The 20,191-nt window shown below is 38.2% G+C and overlaps 1 protein-coding gene across 2 annotated transcripts in view; it reads left to right on the top strand.

Moving 5' to 3' along the window:
- Window positions 1-20,191, top strand: part of GRM7 (glutamate metabotropic receptor 7) — a 534,523-nt gene that overhangs the window by 247,293 nt on the left and 267,039 nt on the right. For both annotated transcript variants that reach the window (XM_075005038.1, XM_075005037.1), the window contains exon 3: window positions 19,691-19,832. In XM_075005038.1, coding sequence (XP_074861139.1) covers window positions 19,691-19,832 — 142 coding nt within the window. The remainder of the gene's footprint in view (window positions 1-19,690; window positions 19,833-20,191) is intronic.

Genomic DNA, 20,191 nt, shown 5'->3' with positions numbered 1-20,191 from the left:
AAGACACACTCAATTATCATTTTTCTCAATAGGAGCTAATGTGTACTGAGTGCTTTGGGAAATAAGCCTTTCACAGATCTACTTTAGGTACATATGTTTCCTCCTGAACATTTGTGTTCCATGCAGATGGAGTCCGGAGATATTACAGAAGTGAAACTCACTAAATAGAAGCCAGGTCATGGGACTGCTACATAATTATGGAGTTCTTATTTCAATACAGAGAGCTTTTATTGAACAATTACATGATTTGTACTTAAATTATACATAACACAGCAATGACACTGTGTTGTATGTTTCTACTGTCAAAGGCTGTTCTAAAACCAGCAATACAAAGCCCTACCTTCGAAAATGGAGAATGGCCTTTGATCTCTGCAGTCATGCCCACGTCCTTATGAAGCCACAGCACTTACTAGTCTCATAATAGTCATCCCTGCAGTCACTATTCTGGCTTATGGAACCTTTTTGTGAACTGTTCCACCCATGATCCCTCTTCACAGCATCTATCTGGGAACTTAGTTGTTGCAGAGGGACCTGGATGGACCATACCACACAAATGACTTTCATAATTAAATTGTTGATGCTTTCTGAATGCACCTTATTTTAGTCTGCAAAATAACCAGCCCATACTACTTGATACAATATACTGTCCATCATTGCCACTACTACTTAAAATTAGGCAAACTGAAACTGAATAGCAGCCTGACTTTCTAGAGCTTGTTTTTAATGCCCAAGGGTATTCTTTTGTTTTGTTTTTTAAATTTGTTTCAGCAAGTCTTTATTAAAATGAAAATATTACTCCCAGGAAGATATATTAGGTCTTTTTTATACAGTGGTGATTTTATTGCTGTACTGTATACTGCAATTTTAGTACAATTTTGAATGATGTATTTTAACGTATTAAGATGACTCCTGCTCTGTGAAGGGTATCCAGTTTTTATGGAGGAAGCCTTTCAAAGGGAGCAACATTTGTTGTTGAAATACAATTTTGCTTACGGAGCTTAAGGTTTGGTGAGAGATGACCACTATAGTGTTCTCTGCTAACCAGCTGTCTTGTATAGACCATTTGGAGAAAAGACATTAGCCAAAAACTCCAGGTAGGGAACCATCATGAAAATAGATATTTCCAATGATTTATTTCCTTCCAGCTGAGTCTCATCTGTATGTTCTCAAGCAGGAGAAAGTACGTGTGTAGGTGTGTTTATGTAGGCTTAAAACAAATGTGTGTGAGCATTGCAGTTATATTTAGCATGGGCCAAAATAAAGTGTGTTCAGGAACACTCACAAAAACAGCGCCATACTGAAATTGACCAAGTCCTGCTAGAAATTTACAAAGCTTTTAAAAACAGAATCTTTGAGTTCTTCAGCATTTGTATGAGTATTTTCTGTCAAGTAGATTGTACTAAGTCTGTATTGAACTATGCCTGGGTCAAGACAGCAATAAAGTACTACTGTGTCATCCTGGTATATGGTCAGTGCAGCAGTACATTAAAAGTATATATGACAACTGAAGAAGGTGCCAAAATTTCCTAAATACTACAAGGTTAGCTAATCTTTATGTCTTTACTCTGTTGAGCTCAGTCTTTACTCCAGCTAACTCCCACAGAATTCAGTGAACCGGATCTTCTGATCTACTGTAAATCACACACACTAATGTGCTACTTTGGCGTTAATGCAGAGGAGAAGTGGCTCATATTATTTTTCTACCCCTTCCTTATATCTGTTTCAAAGAGAAGGTTGTTGTTAAACATGACGTAGAGTTCCTTGCCAACTTTGGGTGTATAGGACTAAAATATAAAAAGTTTTTGGAATTAGATTTACTTTGGATAGAATGAGACAATATGGATGTTTGCCAACATATTTTTTGTTACTATGACTGATTCTTCTTCCAAAGTACTTTTTTTTGTCTTTCTACCATTTCCTCTTTCCCCTCTACTTTCCCTGGCCCACCTTCCATCTTCTTGCCAACAAGCATTCACAGGTTATGGCTATACTAGCATTCCTCTTTTGAAAGAGGCATTCAAATGAAGGATATTGAAAATGCAAATGAGGCACAGATTTAATTACCTGGCATCTCATTTGCATATTCTTCTTTCAAAAGAATAAAAGCAGTGTAGATGTGGCTCTTTCGAAAGTAAACCCCATCGTCGAAAGAACCCTTTGTCCTTTTTTTTTTTTTTTTTAAGGAAGAAGGGTTCTTTCAACGATGGGGTTTACTTTCAACAGAGCCACGTCTACGCTGCTTTTCTTCTTTCGAAAGAAGCTCTTTCAAAAGAAGAATATGCACATGGGGTGCCAGATATGTAAATCAGTGCCTCACTTGCATTTTCAATTTCCTTCATTTGCATGTCTGTTTCAAAAGAGGAATGCTAATGTAGCCATAGCCATAGTGATCTCCTTAATGTGGATCATCATCATCATGATCATCGTCACTGGAGTGGTTATCTTTCCATTTCCTTATGTTCTCTGTTCTGTGACTTTGTCTTCCCCTCCTGCCTGCTGCAAGATCTTTTTGGCCAGCAGTCCCCACCTACTTTCCTTATGTTTCTAATCCACTGCGACATCGTCAGCAAGCCAGGCATTTACTGATATTTTCCATTGACAAATGCCTGGCTTTGCTTAGCCTAACAGATGAACAAAAAATAAGAAAACACAGTCAGCTGAGGAAAAGTTTAAAATGTTAAGCACAGTCAAGAAAAAATAAAGTTGAAACACTCCAAAATATTGTTAGAAAAGCCTCGGTATTTGCAATCATTTTGCACTTGCAATTTTTAATGATTCACCACTCAGAGGTGGCATCATTATTATTAGCAGGCAAAAATCCTTGTAAGACTAGCCCTGAACAATCTTCTGAGTTATGGGGTGAAGTTCCAAGATGTGGCTCACACTAATAAAATGGTGTCATAGAGCACAGGATTTGTTTCATATATGTGTGGAAGTTGAAGAAAATGGCTTTTTGTGAGGTTGCCAAATCAATCTTGGATGATATTGTTTGTGAGCAGTGTTGCACCCAAATATTTTAATCAACAAACAACAGAAAATTAGAAATGGGTGAGCCCAGATCCCTGTTGCATGAATTTACATTATGCTGGTAATGACAAGTCCCTATCAGGAACTTCTTTTTTTTTTTTTTTTTTTTTTTGTGAACAGGTTAACAGCTCTATTATTTTCAAACTCCACAATGGCTCAACTCTGGATGTTACACAAACTTGTATTCTGATACAAAGGAACACTAACGTAAAAGAAAATAATTGGAAAAGCAACATATGAACTGACATATTGCACTGAACTGCTGTGTAATGAGATTCCCATGGTGATATACTGTTTTGTAACATAATTTAAGCCCCAGTCAGATGTACGCAGGAAAATTCTTGCTCCTCTTTGAAGTCTGTTGGAGTCAGTAGGGTCCTAATCTGTGGGCCTACAAAGCCTTCTATCTTATTAAATCCATTACCTGTGCTCATGATTTCACATTTGTTCATTTCTCATTTCATTGAAAAGTAATCATGCAGGACTGGGATGTTCTTGTTTATTTTAAAGTACAGATGGGCCCAAGCTGCCGAGTTTAAATTAATCCTTCAAATACTCCAAAATTCAAAGTTATTTGGGTTAATGCCACTGTACAAATAGGGCCTTCTGCAAAATCTGGATCCAAAAATGAAGTGTTAGGTTGGACAGGGCTCTTATTATTATTGCTATCTGGATTTACGGCAAGTGTTTTGTATTATATTTTGGATCTGTTTGTTTCTTTCTGCCTGTAATGGCAGGCAGCTGTGGTGGTTCACAACACGGTAGGGAACTTAGGTGGTAAAACATTCTGACACTATTTCTGAGAACTTCACCTTAGCTATTTTTGTGCATTCATATCCATGGCACAGGGGTGCCAATCTTAGTCTGACAGTCTGACTCACATTGCCTCAGGAAGAGGGAGAAATGCATTACTTTTGGATTTGGAATGTACTAGATTGCACAGAGTAGTTGGTATTATCACAAATTCTCCCCTCTGGGGACGAGAGCATAAACTTAAACATCCTTTATACTTTTATTCTCTTAGCTTCTCTGCAATATTTTAACTCTAGGATCCCAGTTTTCTAATATCAGAGAGGTAGCCGAACTACTCTGTATCTTCAAGAATAACAAGAAGTCCTGTGGCATCTTATAGACCAACCAATATTTTGGAGCATAAGCTTTCGTGGGCAAAGACCCGCTTCATCAGATGAATGAGTGACTTACGTTTATGCTTTGGAGCTTCTGCTCCAAAATATCTGTTAGCCTATAAAGTGGCACAGATTTGTAATGTGGGTGCTAAAATATGATGTTGAAAATGGACCTGCACCAAAATTGTAGATCCAAAGAATTCCAAACTTGGATCTGGCTTGTAAGCTCTTCAGAGCACAGACTATTTTTTTTTATATACAGCAGTCATCACTGTGTAGCTCAGATCCTGGCTGGTTACTCTAGGCATTACTCTAATGCAAATAGAATCAATGATATTCATGCATTTTATGTTAAAATTAGGGAGGTTTCTCTAATTTTTTATTGTACCTACATGTATGTACTTAGACTTAAATCCATTTATATATACATATGTATGTGTGTGTGTGTGTGTGTATATACACGTAGCAAAACCTTCAAAATACACTTGTGAGCACTCTGAGTAGAAATCCAAGGAAATCTCCACTTTGTCAGACAACTTCTTATATATATTCCATATTAAAGGGGCAATTGGGTTTAGCAAGGTACGTTTCCATTGCAAAGCAAATAATTAGACTGATGGTAAAGCTGGATGCACTAGCATGTCACTGAGTAGTCTTGAGAATTGAACAAATGTGAATTCATGAGCACAGGTAGTGGATTTAATAAGATAGAAGGCTTTGTAGACCCATAGATTTCAGGGATCAGAATCAGCTCATCAAACTAAGCTAAGCTATTTTTCTAACACTTCCATAATTATCATTTTATGCCATTCTTAGTCTTTAATTTAGTCTTCCAGTGGCTGTCTTGATTTTTCTATATTATGGGAGTCTGATTTAACTGTCATAATAAAGGAGTCTTTGAGATGATAAAATGCACTAGGGAGCGGCATTAAAAATGCATCAAAATTATAATGACAACTTTAATTGAATAAAGTTTTAATTAACTAATCTGAGCTAGAAATTGTAGTTTGTTTTTTCCAGTTTGCCTACTGAGTCTTCTTTTTGGTTGTGAGTATTTACTATGGGGGGCAGGATAGAAACACATTCAATAAATGAAAAAGAAAGATGAAGCTTATTTTGCATGCTGTTCATAAATATTCTTTACATAAACTATATATTAAATTAATTTTCCTCCAGAAGGATGTTTTTCATGATCTCATTGAGTTGAACTATATAATGTTTCTTAAAAAGTTCATAACATTTCTATTTCCAAAGGAAGAGTTGGTTTTAGGTTTTTTTAATCATTATTGCACACTTCATAAGGAGTTGTCTGACAAAATGGAGATTCCCTTGGATTTCTAGCCAGAGTGCTCACAAATGTATTTTGAAGGTTTTGCTAGGTTATATAACTCTTACTAGTCGTGGTAAAGGGGGGGCAGCTTAATTGCAATAGCTTTAAATCAGTCCCCTACTTAAATTAAGCCAATGAGACTTTTTCCAATGACTTTGATGGAACATAAGTAAGGCTTTTGAAAGAGACCCATATGATATTCTAACACAATTTAGGGAAACATGGCCTAAATGAAATTGCTCACAGGAAAATGCACAAACAGTTGAAAAACTTTACTTGAAAAGTAGGTATCTGTGGTTATGGTTGGCTTTCAGACTGGGAGGGTGTATTTATTAGGGTCCCTCTGGGCTCTGTGCTGTTTTCAGTGTTGTTCAATGTCTTCATTAATGAATCTTGGAACGTGGAGTGGAGAGTATGCTTATATAATTTGTAGAAGACATGAATGCAAAATTAGCTAATGTAATTCTGGGGTGTATTAAGAGGAGTTTGATCACTAAGAGGCAGTAGGTAATTGTCCATCTCTGTTCAGTACTGGAAAGGTCTTGATTGTCTCTAGTTTTGGGTACCACACTTAAACAAAGTTGTGGTCTGATTGGAGGCAGTCCACAGGGAGGCAGCAAATATTATAAATGGTTTAGAGAACCTAACTGAGTAAGTGCAATTCTTTGCCATTATGTGACTGTTTAGTAGCATAATGAAGGGCAAGGGTGGCCTCAGTTCAGTTTTTACACAACTTGTGATCACCTTACAAAAGCCATCATTGCAACTAGTGATGGGAGAAATCCAGTGCCAGAGGTTCTGACTAATGTTTAAAAGTTATAATACATATTCAGAGGCATATGAATCTCAGTAATTTTGGAAGGGGACCATAAACCTTGAAAAACACAGGCTTACTTAAAGCAGTAAAAAGTACCAAAAAGTTACTACTTTGGGAAGACCATAAACACTGACACACATCTTCCTGAGAGCATTATTATACTTCTGGTTTAGCTCTAGTGAAATCAAAAGAGTACAAAGGCTCACAATTATTTCTTGAATCTTATGAAGTGGGTCTTTGCCCATAAAAGCTTATGCTCCAAAACTTCTGTTAGTCTATAAGGTGCCACAGAACTTGCTATTTTTGCAGATACAGACTAATATGGCTACCCCTCTGATATTTTTTTCTTGCTTTAAATTTTAAAAAAGTAGTTGAAAAATGTGAAGTTGTTGTTAACTGTTTTATTTCAGTTAGTTCTAATCTAGTCTTACATACAACTGACATGAACATAGGCCAGTGGTTATCAAATATAACACCAACATCCCCCAGTTATCTGCAAGTGGAATCAAATCTGAGATCTCAGGAATTTAGTACAGGAGTTTGCTCTATGAGAGCTAGAAGCCAGGGCTCTCATGAATGAGTGGCCCAGTGTAAACCAACATATCCCAGACAATTGACCCTAAAAGCTCTTCTTCATACCTGACTAACTGCCTCATAACTTTTCTTCTTCCTTCCCAACAGGCCCTTGAGTTCTGTATTGACTTTTCCATAATTGCTTTGAGGCTCTTTGGTAGGTTTTGTGCCAGTTGTTTGAATAACTCTGACTCTGAGCTGGTGGGCTTGGATCCATGTCAAGAATATGAGGTATTCTGTATAACTCTAGTTCCTTCACTCTGGAGCTCAGTTTTCCAGTGATGGCATCCTGATTGTGGTTTAAGTACTCTGGTGCAATTCTTCTAATGTCAGTCTTTGGGGACATTAAATGCAGTATAGCACTTAATAAGATTTGTACTTACTACAATGATTTTGTCTTGTATTACACAGAACAGTGGTGTTTCTGCTGTATAGTATACAAGGAATAAGGCAGGAATTAGTTCCAAAATATAACTGATCACACCTAAGATTGTGCATGTACAAATTACAAACCTATACCACATATTTGGAAATGATGCGATAAACTGTGGAAACATGCTTACAGGTGTATACATTTGACCTCTTTGCCTGTGCACTGCCCATTGATTTCTCCTTCCTTGAATAGTGTGTAACATTCCAAGTATTTGGAAAAAAACTTCTTAAATTAAGCCACAAGAGAAATATCTTCTCATTCACCTCCCCAAATAAGGCATGTTCCGTTGTTGTTGTTGCTGTTGTTGTTGTTGTTGCTGTTTTCTTTTTAGTTTTAGTTCATTCTGTAGTGCTGCCCATTGCCAACTTATCTGAGCTGTAGCAGTAGTAATAATATCCCTAAGGGACTACTTGGAGTCTAATACATTTTTCACTGTGGGGTCTTAGCTCTTCTTTAAGGGTATGATCTATGATTTGTTTTTTGTTTTTTTGTTTCCATCTTTAATTGTAAAAGTCTGATGGAAATCCCCAGTTTGATGGAAATTCCATCAAATTACCACAGCACCACACTCAGGCTGGTGAGTTTGTCTTGGTTCATAAAAGCATGTAATTTTTAAAGGTCCAATAAACTGTGACATGGTAGGATTTTAAAACAGAAGCAATGTACAGCTGGAAGGTTGAGATTGCTAGCTCCTAAAAGGAATCTAACACTTGCCCCTACCAGTGTTCCCTCTATTTTTTTCCAAAGATGGAATAAATATTCTTATGTGCACCAAGGCATGTGTGAAAGTGCACCACTAATTGAAACACATGCTGCCATGCTAATCAGCTGGGTGGCACCTGAATCTCTCCTGGGTGGCCACCGAAACACTCAGCTTACAGGGCACAGCTAATTAGCAGCCCAGTCTTGGTGTTGAAGCTACTTTTATTCCTCAGAACTCCACTGTGCTCAAGATGTTTACGTAAACTTGCTGAGTGAATCCCTGTAACTTATATTCAGGATATAAAAGACAAATAGCACTAAACTCTAGAGAGCTCCCCGCACCTGCCCTATGGAATACCAGTCAAAGCAAAATGTCTTTTGAGGTTAGGGAGATCTAACTGGGTTAGAAGGAGGGGAGGAGTAAAGGCAGGGACTTATAAATGGGGCAGAGATGGGAAAGGATTAATTCAAATGCTCGGGTAACTTCAGAACTGCGCATTTCTGCATTATAGAATTGAAGAAGTGTCAAGCTTTGTAGTTAGTCTGACACAATCCTTTAGAGTGATACATTCAATGAATGTTTAGAGGCTCTAAAAGAAATCAAGCTGTGCCTTTTTAAAAGGTAGGGGCAAATTTCCCTGACCTTATTCTTTATTCAGGAATTCTGATAAACACACATCCATGAAACAATTTTTTTCATGGCTTTTTGTTTAAAGTAGCATAGGCATCAAATTAATTCAAAATGAGGATTTTCTTGTTAGTAATTCAAAGTAGGTAATCTTGAAATGCTCTTCTGCAAATTATGTACAACATCCGTGAAAGGAACACAAGTGATGTGAAAAAAATGTCTATGGCTCGCTGATAATTCACGTCAGTTATGATAAATCATGGAGAATATCAGACAATCAGAGGGATAGGGATAATTAGTGTTGGTATCAAAATACAACACAACCACAGATATGTATGGATACTGTAACAGTACAATAGTATCTGATTACTAGTTACTTCCATTATCTATGTACAATTGGAGTTAGGTGTGTGATGCTGTCAATAAGTGTCAGATGGGGAGGATCTCATTAGATCACCCAGTCCAATTAGTTACCTGCACTCTAGTCAGGAATATAGGGTATGAATCTTAGAGGTATAGAGCAAAACTTGTAGCCCAAGAGAAGGTGGCCTATAATTGCTATAAGACATCTTTTCCCTTCCCAGTCCTGAGCTGCTTCAGATTGCTGATGTGTCACAGTCAGGTTTGGGTGCTTATCTGTACACAGGTGTCTATGGGACAAAATATTGCCACAGCACAGTCCTGCCCCCAGCCACTGCAAGACATCAGAACGTGTGAGGTACTTCTAGGAGACCAGCCTTATGGATGTCTTCCATACTGCCCGCAATGGGAAGCCCTTCCCTGACCAGCTGGTTGGGTTTTATAGACCTTTTGGGGGGGTTAAGATCTGCAAATCAGGCAAAAGGATCTGCATATTAGAACTTTCATCCTCTTGATTTGGTTCTAAAGAAAAAAAAAACCAAGATAAAGAGGTGCAATGTGTGTTTTACAAGAGATTGGTTAATAAGCTTAGACATTGACTTCTGGGGCAAAATATATTTTTGCCACAGAGCATCATATAAATATACATGAAAGGATGTTTTAAAAGTGCTCAGCCTAACTCTGTTCCCACTAATGATAAAACTTCAATTAACTTCAATGGAGGAGCAGAATAACTCCAATGCTAGATAAAATTGTTATATACTAGTGACTGTCATAAAAGAATAATTAAAGCAAAATCCTTCAGACAGAATTTCATTCACCTTCCACAGACCCTCTGAAATTTACACTATCCCTTGAAACATAACAAGTAAATGGCATAAAGCCCTTGCAACTTGTAGTTCTTAACTTTAATTTAAAAATGAGTATTTCTGTTTGCTGGTGAGAATGTTAGAGAAGTTTGAAAGCGTCTCTGACATGGAGAAATAAAGAAAAATCTAGCAGTGCAGAAGAGTCTTGTACCTGAATGTTTCCATGTCACCTGACACACTGCAGTTTGTGATGTGTGCTTCCCCAATGATTTTCCCTGATTTTGTTATTTCATTCACTTATATGATCTTCCATTAGGAAATCATAGAAATACAGAGCTAGACAAGACATCAAGAGGTCGTCTAGTTCAGCCTCTCCTACCCCACACAGAGGGCAGAATAAGAATACCTAGACTACCCCTGCCAAATATTTGTTTCTCCTGTTCTTAAAAGCACTCAGTGATGAGGATTCCACAACATTCCTAAGTAACCTGTTCCAGTCTTAACAATCTTTATTGTGAGAAAGTTTGTCTAAGATCTCCCTTGCTGCAAACTGTTAATATTAAAAGTCAGCTTGCTTGACAATTTTTTTTAGACTGAAACTCTCTCTCTCTCTCTCTCTGTATTTAATGAAAGGAAGAGTTGAGGCAGTTATAAAGGAGAATTTCACATACGTACTTGTGGGCCAGAGGGGAGAGAAACAAACCCATATTTTCTGCCATTGGAGAGAGAGTGCTTTCAGTCAGCTGTTCTTGATGGTAATTGAGGAAAGTGGTTCTCCCAGTGAGCCACCTACTCTCAGTTAAAGCAGGAATTAGGAAGCAGATGCCACAGCATCCCATTTACTATAAAAGTAGTCTCTTCCATTTGGCTTTGTCAGCTCATTACGCTCTTCATACTTAGACCTGGCATTCTGGTCAGCACTTGCCACTCTGTTTCATTTCTCTTACTTTCCCTTTTTATCCCACGTTGAGTGGTAATTGCATGCACTCTAAGCAGTATTTTAAGGTTGAAGTCCCTGGGTTTCCAGTCTCACTTGATCAATTAAAACTCCTCTGGCACAATCTGAGCATACTGTGGTCATTGTAAGGATCAAAGTGAATCTAAAAAAGTGTCTTTTTGCATGGGGATTACCTGGTACTGATGTTTCTTTCTCATTAACCACTTATGCTCAGAAAAGTTTTCATTCAGAAGTAGAATTTGGGAGCAGAATGTGTATTCCAAGCCTGAAAATGTGGAATATTTTTGTTGCTATTACTGTTTCCATGAACCTCTTTAAAAAGCCCAGGGCAGTGGATATTACTAATTTTTAATTTTAATAATAATTGTCAGATAACATGGGAGTAGACATATTGGAATAGCCTGTTGCAGTATTTGGACTGGACCCAGGCAGCCTTGACCTATGACCTAGCTATCTCTTGTGAACTAATCAGTATCAGGTCTAGTAGGCCCCTGGATAAGAGTCAGTATAAAATCCTACCAATATTCTGAGCTACTCCAGGTTGCAAAGCAGGTTGTTGGTATATGAGGAAGGTTGCTGTAAATTAGGGCAGCCTACAAGGTTATTTTCATTTGCATTGAGGGCTTCATCATTCTGCAACTAGCCCAGAGTATGAGTAGATTCTTCAAACTACCTACACTACCACCAAGCTAGACTTTCTCTGCTGTGCTACAAGGTAAAGTAGAGAATCTTTCCTCTCCACTCTCACCAGTGGGATTCCCACACCCAGACTCTCCTGCATTATTCCTCCAAATTTGTTTTCTGCTAGATTGTGAATTCTTTGGGGCAGGTCCCATGTATATTTAATAATTATTATGTATTAGTATTATGTATTAGCCTATTCTATGCACATTTGTAGTTCTGCATGAATAATGGGCCAGATCCTGCATCAGATTTTACTCAGCTTAATTAACACTGCCTACTATGAAAGTGACATAATTTGGAGAACCCAGGGTTAGTGCAGAAATGGGACCTGTTTCTTCAATTGTGTCCATTCCTACTGGGAGGCTGCTTCCAAAAGATATTTGGGAACTTGAGGAAAACAACATACATTTAAATAACAGCAAATTGAAATGAGACTGATGTGAGCAGGGTCATGACCCCCTAGTCCTAGGTGCTGAATGGGCACCCTAAGACTCCCTGCCATGGAAAGTCCACAATCTGATCTGCTGGTTAAACTTTTCCATTAGCTCAATTGGTACATAATCTTAAACTTCCTTAATGTGATCCAGATATGCCTTTGCAAAGGGGAGAAACAAGCTGGCACTTTTATTAAGGATAACTTTTATTAACAGGTTACGGAAAAAGATTTTTTTCAAGTGTTGGGCACCCAAATACCATTGAGATGCAATGGGAATTAATGAGCTCTCTAGGCTGCTTTGAAAATCCCAGCCTAAAATAATAAAACAGCAAAGATAAAAGGAAAAACTCCAGGAAACGTTGAAGTGCATCTCTCCCCTTACAATCTGTTCCGATCTCTGAGAAAAAATGGCAGTATTCTAAATCTATATGTGTTTGAATTTCCAGGGAGCTTTTGGGTCAAGCCAAAATTTCATGTTTAATTCAGAATTTTCTTCCTCACTTGTGGTTACACTGTCGGTATCATATACGTGCTCTTTCATGTTCCAAATGCCTAGGCTTTACATTTTTGTTTTACAATAGAAGGGGTTGATTTAACTCCTGACAGCATTCTCTGCCTGAGGAAGGGGGTCCTAGAGATGGCCACCATAACCCTTAGACTTGTATGGTTTGTAATGCCCTGTGGTGTGTTATGTTTAAATATAAGAAAAAGACGCTATGAGCCATGGGTGCATGTTTGGCTTGGAGAGTTCTAAAACAAATATGAATAAATAAATACCTATGGAAGCCAAACTTCCTTTTTTTCCCCTCAAATTATTTCCAGCTCTTTTTTGATTTTTTTAAAAAAAATAACTCTTTGCACCATCCACTAGAGCTGCAGCATGGATAGAACCTTCTGAATGAAATATTTGTCTGGTCCTTAGCTAAGTATGTTAGCATTAAGAGCTTGGTTCTTTGGGTATGTTATAGTGGGGAAAGGAAGGGGCACATCTGCAATGGTTAAAAAGTTCAAGCTTGGTTTTAAATGGGCTGAGCTAGTTTTTTTGCCAGGCTGAAGCAGGTTCTTTGAGGTCCAGAAATGTCAGTAAGTGACCTAAGGAAACTAAAAACAATAAAGCCAGAAATTTTCCACAAAACAAAGAGGCAGTGTGGCAGTGGAATTCTTAGGATGCTCTTTAATTTTTCTTACAGACTATACAGGTATGAAGCTTGCATCACAGATGTCAAAATTTTAAGTAACAGTATATAGCAAACTAACTGTAGTTGGAATACTCTTAGATGAATTTTAAGAGACCTTTGAAACCTTTTTTTAAGGCAGTGGTTGCTCCTTTGCATTCATATGAGTGGCACTGGTTTGACTGCTGTGTTCACTTTTTAATGTTCGTGCCTTATCCAGGTTTGATATGGCCTTACAAATCTCAGTCCCTCCTTGGAGAGAAGCACTATCATTGTATAGTTGAGCCGATGTCAATGTCTTTGCCTTGTCCCAAAGGAGAATGGCAAAATAAGTAGCTTTACACGTAATGGAGGATGACACATTGCATGCTGTGATGTAAAGAATGCTACATCTCACCATCTGAAAATAGACTTGATAGGAAGCTTTAGGGAGTGAATGTATTATGTGATTCAATATTCATTCACTCTGTGTTTTGTGTATGAAAAGAGGGGGAGCAACTTTAAAAACAACTCAGTTTAATCCAGTGATGACTGCAAAGGATCCGTCATCTGGACAGATACTTTGAGTAGTCCCATAATCTGTTCATGCTCAAACCTCCAAGCTGTAGTGAACTGTTGAAATGTCACAACTTTGCCCATGTGCTTGAGCTCATTACAAGACTCTGAATAACTAAACCTACCTGCAATCCCCTCCTGTTGTGTCTCTACTGCTGGGGTCCTGCACTTTTGGGAAGTTTAATGACTAGAACAATGTAAAGCAATTTAATATGTCTGCCAGAAAGGCTCATACCACTGGGAAGGCAAGTAACATAAAACCAAGCAATTTTCAAGTTATAATATGGGGAAAGCTTGTCTTGTGCCTGCTCCTTTTTGTGGATCACTGGTACTATCTTTGTGCCTTTTGTGCTGACCAAAAGGATGACTGGAGCAGGCTGCTGTCTCTGTCAGATCTATTCCTGGTAGTCCATTCAAAGATCTTTTACCACAGAAATATTTTGTTGGAGCAGAGAAAGGTTAATACTGTAATGCCTGAAATAAGACTGTTACAATTCTACAAATAGCAAGGGAGACAAAAAATAGTTTCAAGAGGCGATTGCCATCATCCTGCAAAACACATGAACAGCTCTCCAAACTGTCATGGTTATGTAAGTATCTTTGGGATGTTGGAACAACAACTTGGGAAACTTTAGGAATATACAATATGTGTCAAATTGCTACCCTCAGCCTTCCGTTTAATGCACCTGTTTTTGTGAACACAACTGCTTGTTCCACCTGCTGTCCTGTAGATGAGAGTCAAATTGCTGGCCATTTCCTACCCCAAAAAGCATGTTCAAAGTCGCAATGTATCAAAATGTGAAGATACAGTCAAAATCCCATCTTAAACTCTGTTCCTCTTAATCATCTATTCTGACTGCATCAGCAAAATGACAGAATTCTTCAAGATAATTATATTACTATCCACGAATCTCCACATCATCTCCTATGGGGAGAAAAGAAGAAAGAAAAAGGAAAAAAAAACTACTTTTCTTAATCAAAGAGCTATTCTCCAAGCTGATTCACTTGCATAACTCCTACTGACATTGATGGAAGAGACTCAGCACACATCAAAGGGAAATACACTTATGTTTCCAGACCACTATATCTGCCTTTCTCCAGGTAGAATGGAAATATGAGTATCCAACATCTTCCTTCTGGGATGAACATACTGTACTGGGGATAGAAGGATGGGGCAGGGAGGCAGCTTAAACTAGTGTCCATTGCAGCTGCATTACTTGAAAGCCAGCAAGGTTGTCAAATGTATTGAAATCCAAATCTTCTTTTTGGATTTCTTCAATTTGCCATTTATCATCACAAACACTTCTGCATTAGGTTGCAAAATATCAATTATTTTCCTATTCAGTCACTAGACAAAAGCAGAATAGCAACAATCTCTCTGAATGAGCAATGGATCTAGGGCATTATTCTTAGTGAAAGTGATCTGTGAGTTGACTCTAAGTTTCCTTGGTGCTCTGAATTTATAGAGTATCAGCTCTTATCCATATGACATGAAATTATTGTACGTGGAACGATCCGGGATCAGTTTAACTTGAAGAACTCACTCTAATTCACTCTAATTGCTATCACAGTTTGTAGCTACTCAGAGCATTTGTCAGTTCCTCTCCTTCAGAGAAAAGTAATATATTACTTCAGTGGTCTTGTGACAAAATCCTTAATTTGCAACTTTTACAATTTTACCACTTAATTCCCTCAGAGGGTTTTACTTCAGAAACTCTGTGAATTAATTTGACAGTTTAAATAACTCACATTTCCCTTGTCTTAGGAGAGCAGGTGGAGTACAAAAAAGTAAAACTTATTCTATATATGCAATTCAGACAAGTTGTAACAGTAAGAAACATATTTTTTGTCCACTCCCCATCTGGTTCACTGGGCATATATTATTGTTATAGAATTAAAAATGACACGAGTCAATCAGTAATGAGCTGTTCAATATAACTTTAAATTCTTCCTTATGAGTTTATAAGCTTGAATGGAAATACAATCTAATGCTGTTAGTATAGCATTGGATGTGTGTCACCTTGACGTTACTTTAAATACATTTTGCTCTTTTGCAGTGTGCTGGTCTGTTCAGATTGAGTGGGGATGAAGCTGGGGAGCGGGGGGGAAGACAACAAAGAAGAGGCAAGAAAGCATATATAGCGGGCCCTTGCTGAATTACAGCAGATTTGTTTGGGATTTTTTTATTTGTTTGGTGACTTGTTTTCTAATTGGAAGACACTTTGGTGATATAAATTTAAGGTATTTTCCCTTTAGTTATTTCTATTCACAATATGCATGCAAGTCCTATTTAGTTCAGAAGGGAAGTAGCAAAAATGACACCAAGACTTTACACTGGCCCTTTGGTTTTCAAAAACCTCAGCCAAGAAAATTCCATAGAACCTTGCAGCCAGAAAAAGCAGCACTTTGAGACATAATGCTCTCAGAACCCTGAGTTTCTTTGATCCCTGTACTCGGATTTCCTTTAGCCCAGCAATGGGCAACCTAAGCTAGTGAGTGGGGTGCTTGAGCGACCCTCCTTTATCTCAGTGGGCTGCAATATTGTTACAGGCAAAACAGCATCCCTGAATAGGGTAGTTTCGCTAATTATGTTTGCATACCTAGAATTTGCGTGACATGCTGACGGAACCAGAGCAGCACTTTGGATGCAGAGGGAGTGCCTGGCTCTCACAATCAATGTTGCATGCAATCAGCATGCACCTCACTTTATGTGCCCTTGATTTAAATGTGTGACACTTTAATAACATCAGTAAGAACAAAACCACCCTGATGGAAATCAGAAGAATCTGACAGTCCTGTACATGGGCAACAGTAAACAAAATGTCTCGCAAATCCACACATTGAATCCCCATGTGCTGCATGGGTAGCCCAGTGGAACTCCTTGCTGGAGGACGTTGTGAGGACCAGGACTTTAACCTAATTCAAAAGAGAACCAAATAAATTAATGGAGGATAGGTCCCTCAAATGGCTATTAGCCGGGATGGGTAGGAATGGAGCCCCTAGCCTCTGATTGTCAGAGGCTGGAAATTGATGACAGGAGAGGGATCACTCAATGGCTACATGTTCTGTTCAGGCTCTCTGGGGCATCAGGCATTAGCCACTTTTGGATACTGGGCTGGATAGACTTTTGGTCTGACCCAGTATGGCCATTCTTATGTTGCCCTTGGGCTGCAAGTTATCCACCACTGCTTTAGTTCCAATTCACAGCGTCCTTTTTTCTTAGCAGTGACTATAGGCGTGGCTTTTGGTTCTAGTTCAAATGGGCCTTGACTAAGTTCTCCTTCGTCCCAGTTGCTCTACCCAAAAAGATTCCTTGGAATCCACGACTAGTGTTCATTGCAGCTGCATTGTGCCTCTCTTCCATGCAGACACCAGAAATTGTCTGGCACACAGTATACATAATATCTGTCTGGTGTATGGCTGCTTCATTTGAAGCCTGTGGTATTTAAACTTTTCTGTCAAGTACTAATATAGCAAATATCACCAAGTTATTCAATATTTAGTAATTTCATCACAAGCTTTGTCACAAAGGTACATCGACTGGTCTATCTGAAGAATCATGTTTCTTTTGATTCAAAAGATATGCAGCTGTAGCCTTAGCTACAGAAAGGCTTTGCAGTTATGATACCTCTCAACCCCACCTTGCTCTGTTTCTTTATATTCACTCTCTCCTACCATCAACCTTCAGAGCAGAGAAACACTATGTGTGTACCTTGTCATGCACGCCTTAGGAAAGCCTGTTGTAAGCAATCTTCCTCTCCATTTCTTGATGATACTGTACTTTAAAATATGCTCATTGTCCGCATCCATCATTTGGTGTGCATGTTAGGGGATCTCCATCTGATGGTACCTTGAAACATCCTCTTTTCTATTTGTATCTAAATTATGGAGAGTTATACTGGATTACAGAGCATTTCAGCGCTATCTCCCGATATGTCTAGATCATGGTTCATCCTGGATACTAAGGCTCCTTAATCTTGACATTGTGAAATATGCCTACTTCTGTTCACTGCTATGTCAGAATAGGAGCCTCTTGAAAGAACATTGTATCAGGAGTGTATATATTTTCAAGTGATGGTTCTGGCACTTTGCAACAATCTGCTTTCACCTACCCCCCATCCAATGAATTCTCCCAAGTCCTCAAATCTTACTTACCGGAGAAATAGGAGGCACTCGAGTGAGAGACAAAGAGGCAGCCAAGGCCTGATGGAGTGCCAGAGAGGCCTTAAAGTAACAGTGCTTTAAATTCACAGCTAATAAGTTTAAGTTCTCCTTAGACAGAGAGATTTTTCAATCTGAGGGATAGAAAGGGAGAGAGTGTGGCCATGAAGCTTAAGTCACTTCGTGGCAAGTAGATATTAATGGCTTTCTCTGTCTACCTCAATGCAAGGCCCATCTGCCAGAGTCTTTGTCTCTGTTGAATCCACACATTTATTCACAGATGTGCTTGGCTACTTGAGGGTTTGCTTAGAGTATTTAGTCTTTCGTTAGTGCCTCTCACACAAACACACAAAGCCACATTGGGGAAGTTATTATTTTGACAGCAATGAGACCTAGAACTATAGTCTTATATTTTTCTCATGGCTGTGGACACACTAGCACCCTCTTTTCAGAAGGGCCATGGTAATGAGGGATTTTGTCAGATGCCAATGAGGCACTGCCATAAATATGAGGTGCCTCGTTAGCATAATGGTGGGCACGCAATTTGAAAGTGCTGCTTTCAAAACGAATGCTGACTGTGTAGGCAGGGGCCTTTTGAAAGGACCCCCGATTTCAAAAGCCCCTCCTTCCCATTTGGTTTTAGGAAGAAGGAGCTTTCAAAATTAGTGTGTCCTTTTGAAAAGCCCCCAGCTACACAAGCAGCATGCGTTTCAAAAGCAGCACTTTCAAATCACGCACAGCTGCCATTGTGCTAATGAGGCATTGCATATTCATGGCAGCACCTCATTAGCATCTGCCCCTTCTGAAAGGAGGGGGCTAGTGTGGCCACAGCCATAGTGGTGTTCAAGCCTTCTCTTCTGCTGTTCCATTGGTCTGGCATAGACTTTCCATCCACCTTAGCAATTCACCCTTTATTTTTAAATCTTATCTGAAAACATCTCCTTTCTCTTTTGCTTCAACTACTTAATTACTTACCCTCACTGTTGTTTCCTATTATGCATCTCTGAGAATTCATTAATTAACACTGTGAAGTATTATGAGGGAGAGAATTTGCATCTAAGATGAAAGATATTATAATTAGGTAACAAAAGAAAAAAGATATTAGTGTGAATTCATCTTCCCTTGACGTGAAGAACTCCACTGAAGATGTGAAATAATAAATGAAGTTATTTTTCTAAAGGAAGATTAATAAATTAAACATAATTATATGAATTATATTTATTGAGTTGCTTTTGCATCAGGGCTTTATATCTTGCTACCAGGATACTGACTGCAATTGTTGTTCTGTACTTTTGATTACTACCTGTGTGTTACACCTTGCAAGTACTTACTCTGTTATGAGTAGTTACTCAGAGGCAGTAACCCCATTCACTTTAAAAGTTGACACTTGCATATGTAATTGTGTGTTTCATTGTTATCTGAGTACTGACAATATTTAGGCTTGCATATTATTCCTCATTTGATTTCTCTGGATTTTCTTTCTATTTAGTCTGTTAAAAGTTGTTATGCTAAATAAATTTGCTCTGTAGTTTAAGTGATTTAAATGTTTAAAATATCTTTATCAATCTCTATTGCTTTCCTGTTTACTTTTATTATTTTTTTTATCTTGCCCATTTCCATCACATCCACTGTTTGGTTAATGTGTTTTTCTCTCTTATGTGGTTTATTTTTTGTCCATCTGTGATTCTACCCAACCACATGCACTATATATATATAAAAACCATTACATAGCATACACTTGCCAAGAGGCCAAAAAAAAAAAAGCTGCAAGAATGGCTTAGAAGCATAAATACTCTTAAAAGATGGTGATTAAGTATTGATGTCTTTTTTCTTCTATCTTCTGACCTCTGAGTATTTTCCAGATTCTTCTCCTTGCTCTTCATTTACAGATTTCTTCTTTTTTCCCTCAAAAAAGGTGGTCTCTGCATTGCCCAGTCCCTGAAAATTCCCCAAGACCGCAAAGAAAAGGCCATCGACTTTGATAAAATTGTCAAGCAGCTCCTGGACACTCCAAATGCCAGGGCCATTGTTATTTTTGCCAATGATGAAGACATAAAGTAAGTGTGACTGAAGGAATTCATACATTTTTGCTTAATAGCTTTATGGAGTAGACAAAGTAAACAAGAATGTACAAAGCATGGATGGAGTCATCTATTGGTAGGAATCTGTGGATGGAGAGATAGCAGAAGAACAAATGGTATATTTTGATATATCTTCGATAAGTGGTTCTCAGCCAAGGCTATGGAGCAATTTTCTTGGGGGTATATCAAGATATCATTTAGTTTTTTGCCTTATTTTATGAAAGGCTACATAAAAAACTATTAGTGAAGTCAGTACAAACTAGAATTTCATACACTGGCTTTTGTATACTGCTCTATAAACTATACATTGACATGTAAATACTCTATTCCTATTC

Source organism: Carettochelys insculpta, chromosome 11 (assembly GCF_033958435.1).
Source record: "Carettochelys insculpta isolate YL-2023 chromosome 11, ASM3395843v1, whole genome shotgun sequence".
Taxonomy (NCBI): domain Eukaryota; kingdom Metazoa; phylum Chordata; order Testudines; family Carettochelyidae; genus Carettochelys; species Carettochelys insculpta.
Note: the sequence above shows the minus strand (reverse complement) of the source record. Positions and strands in the feature narration are given on the sequence as shown.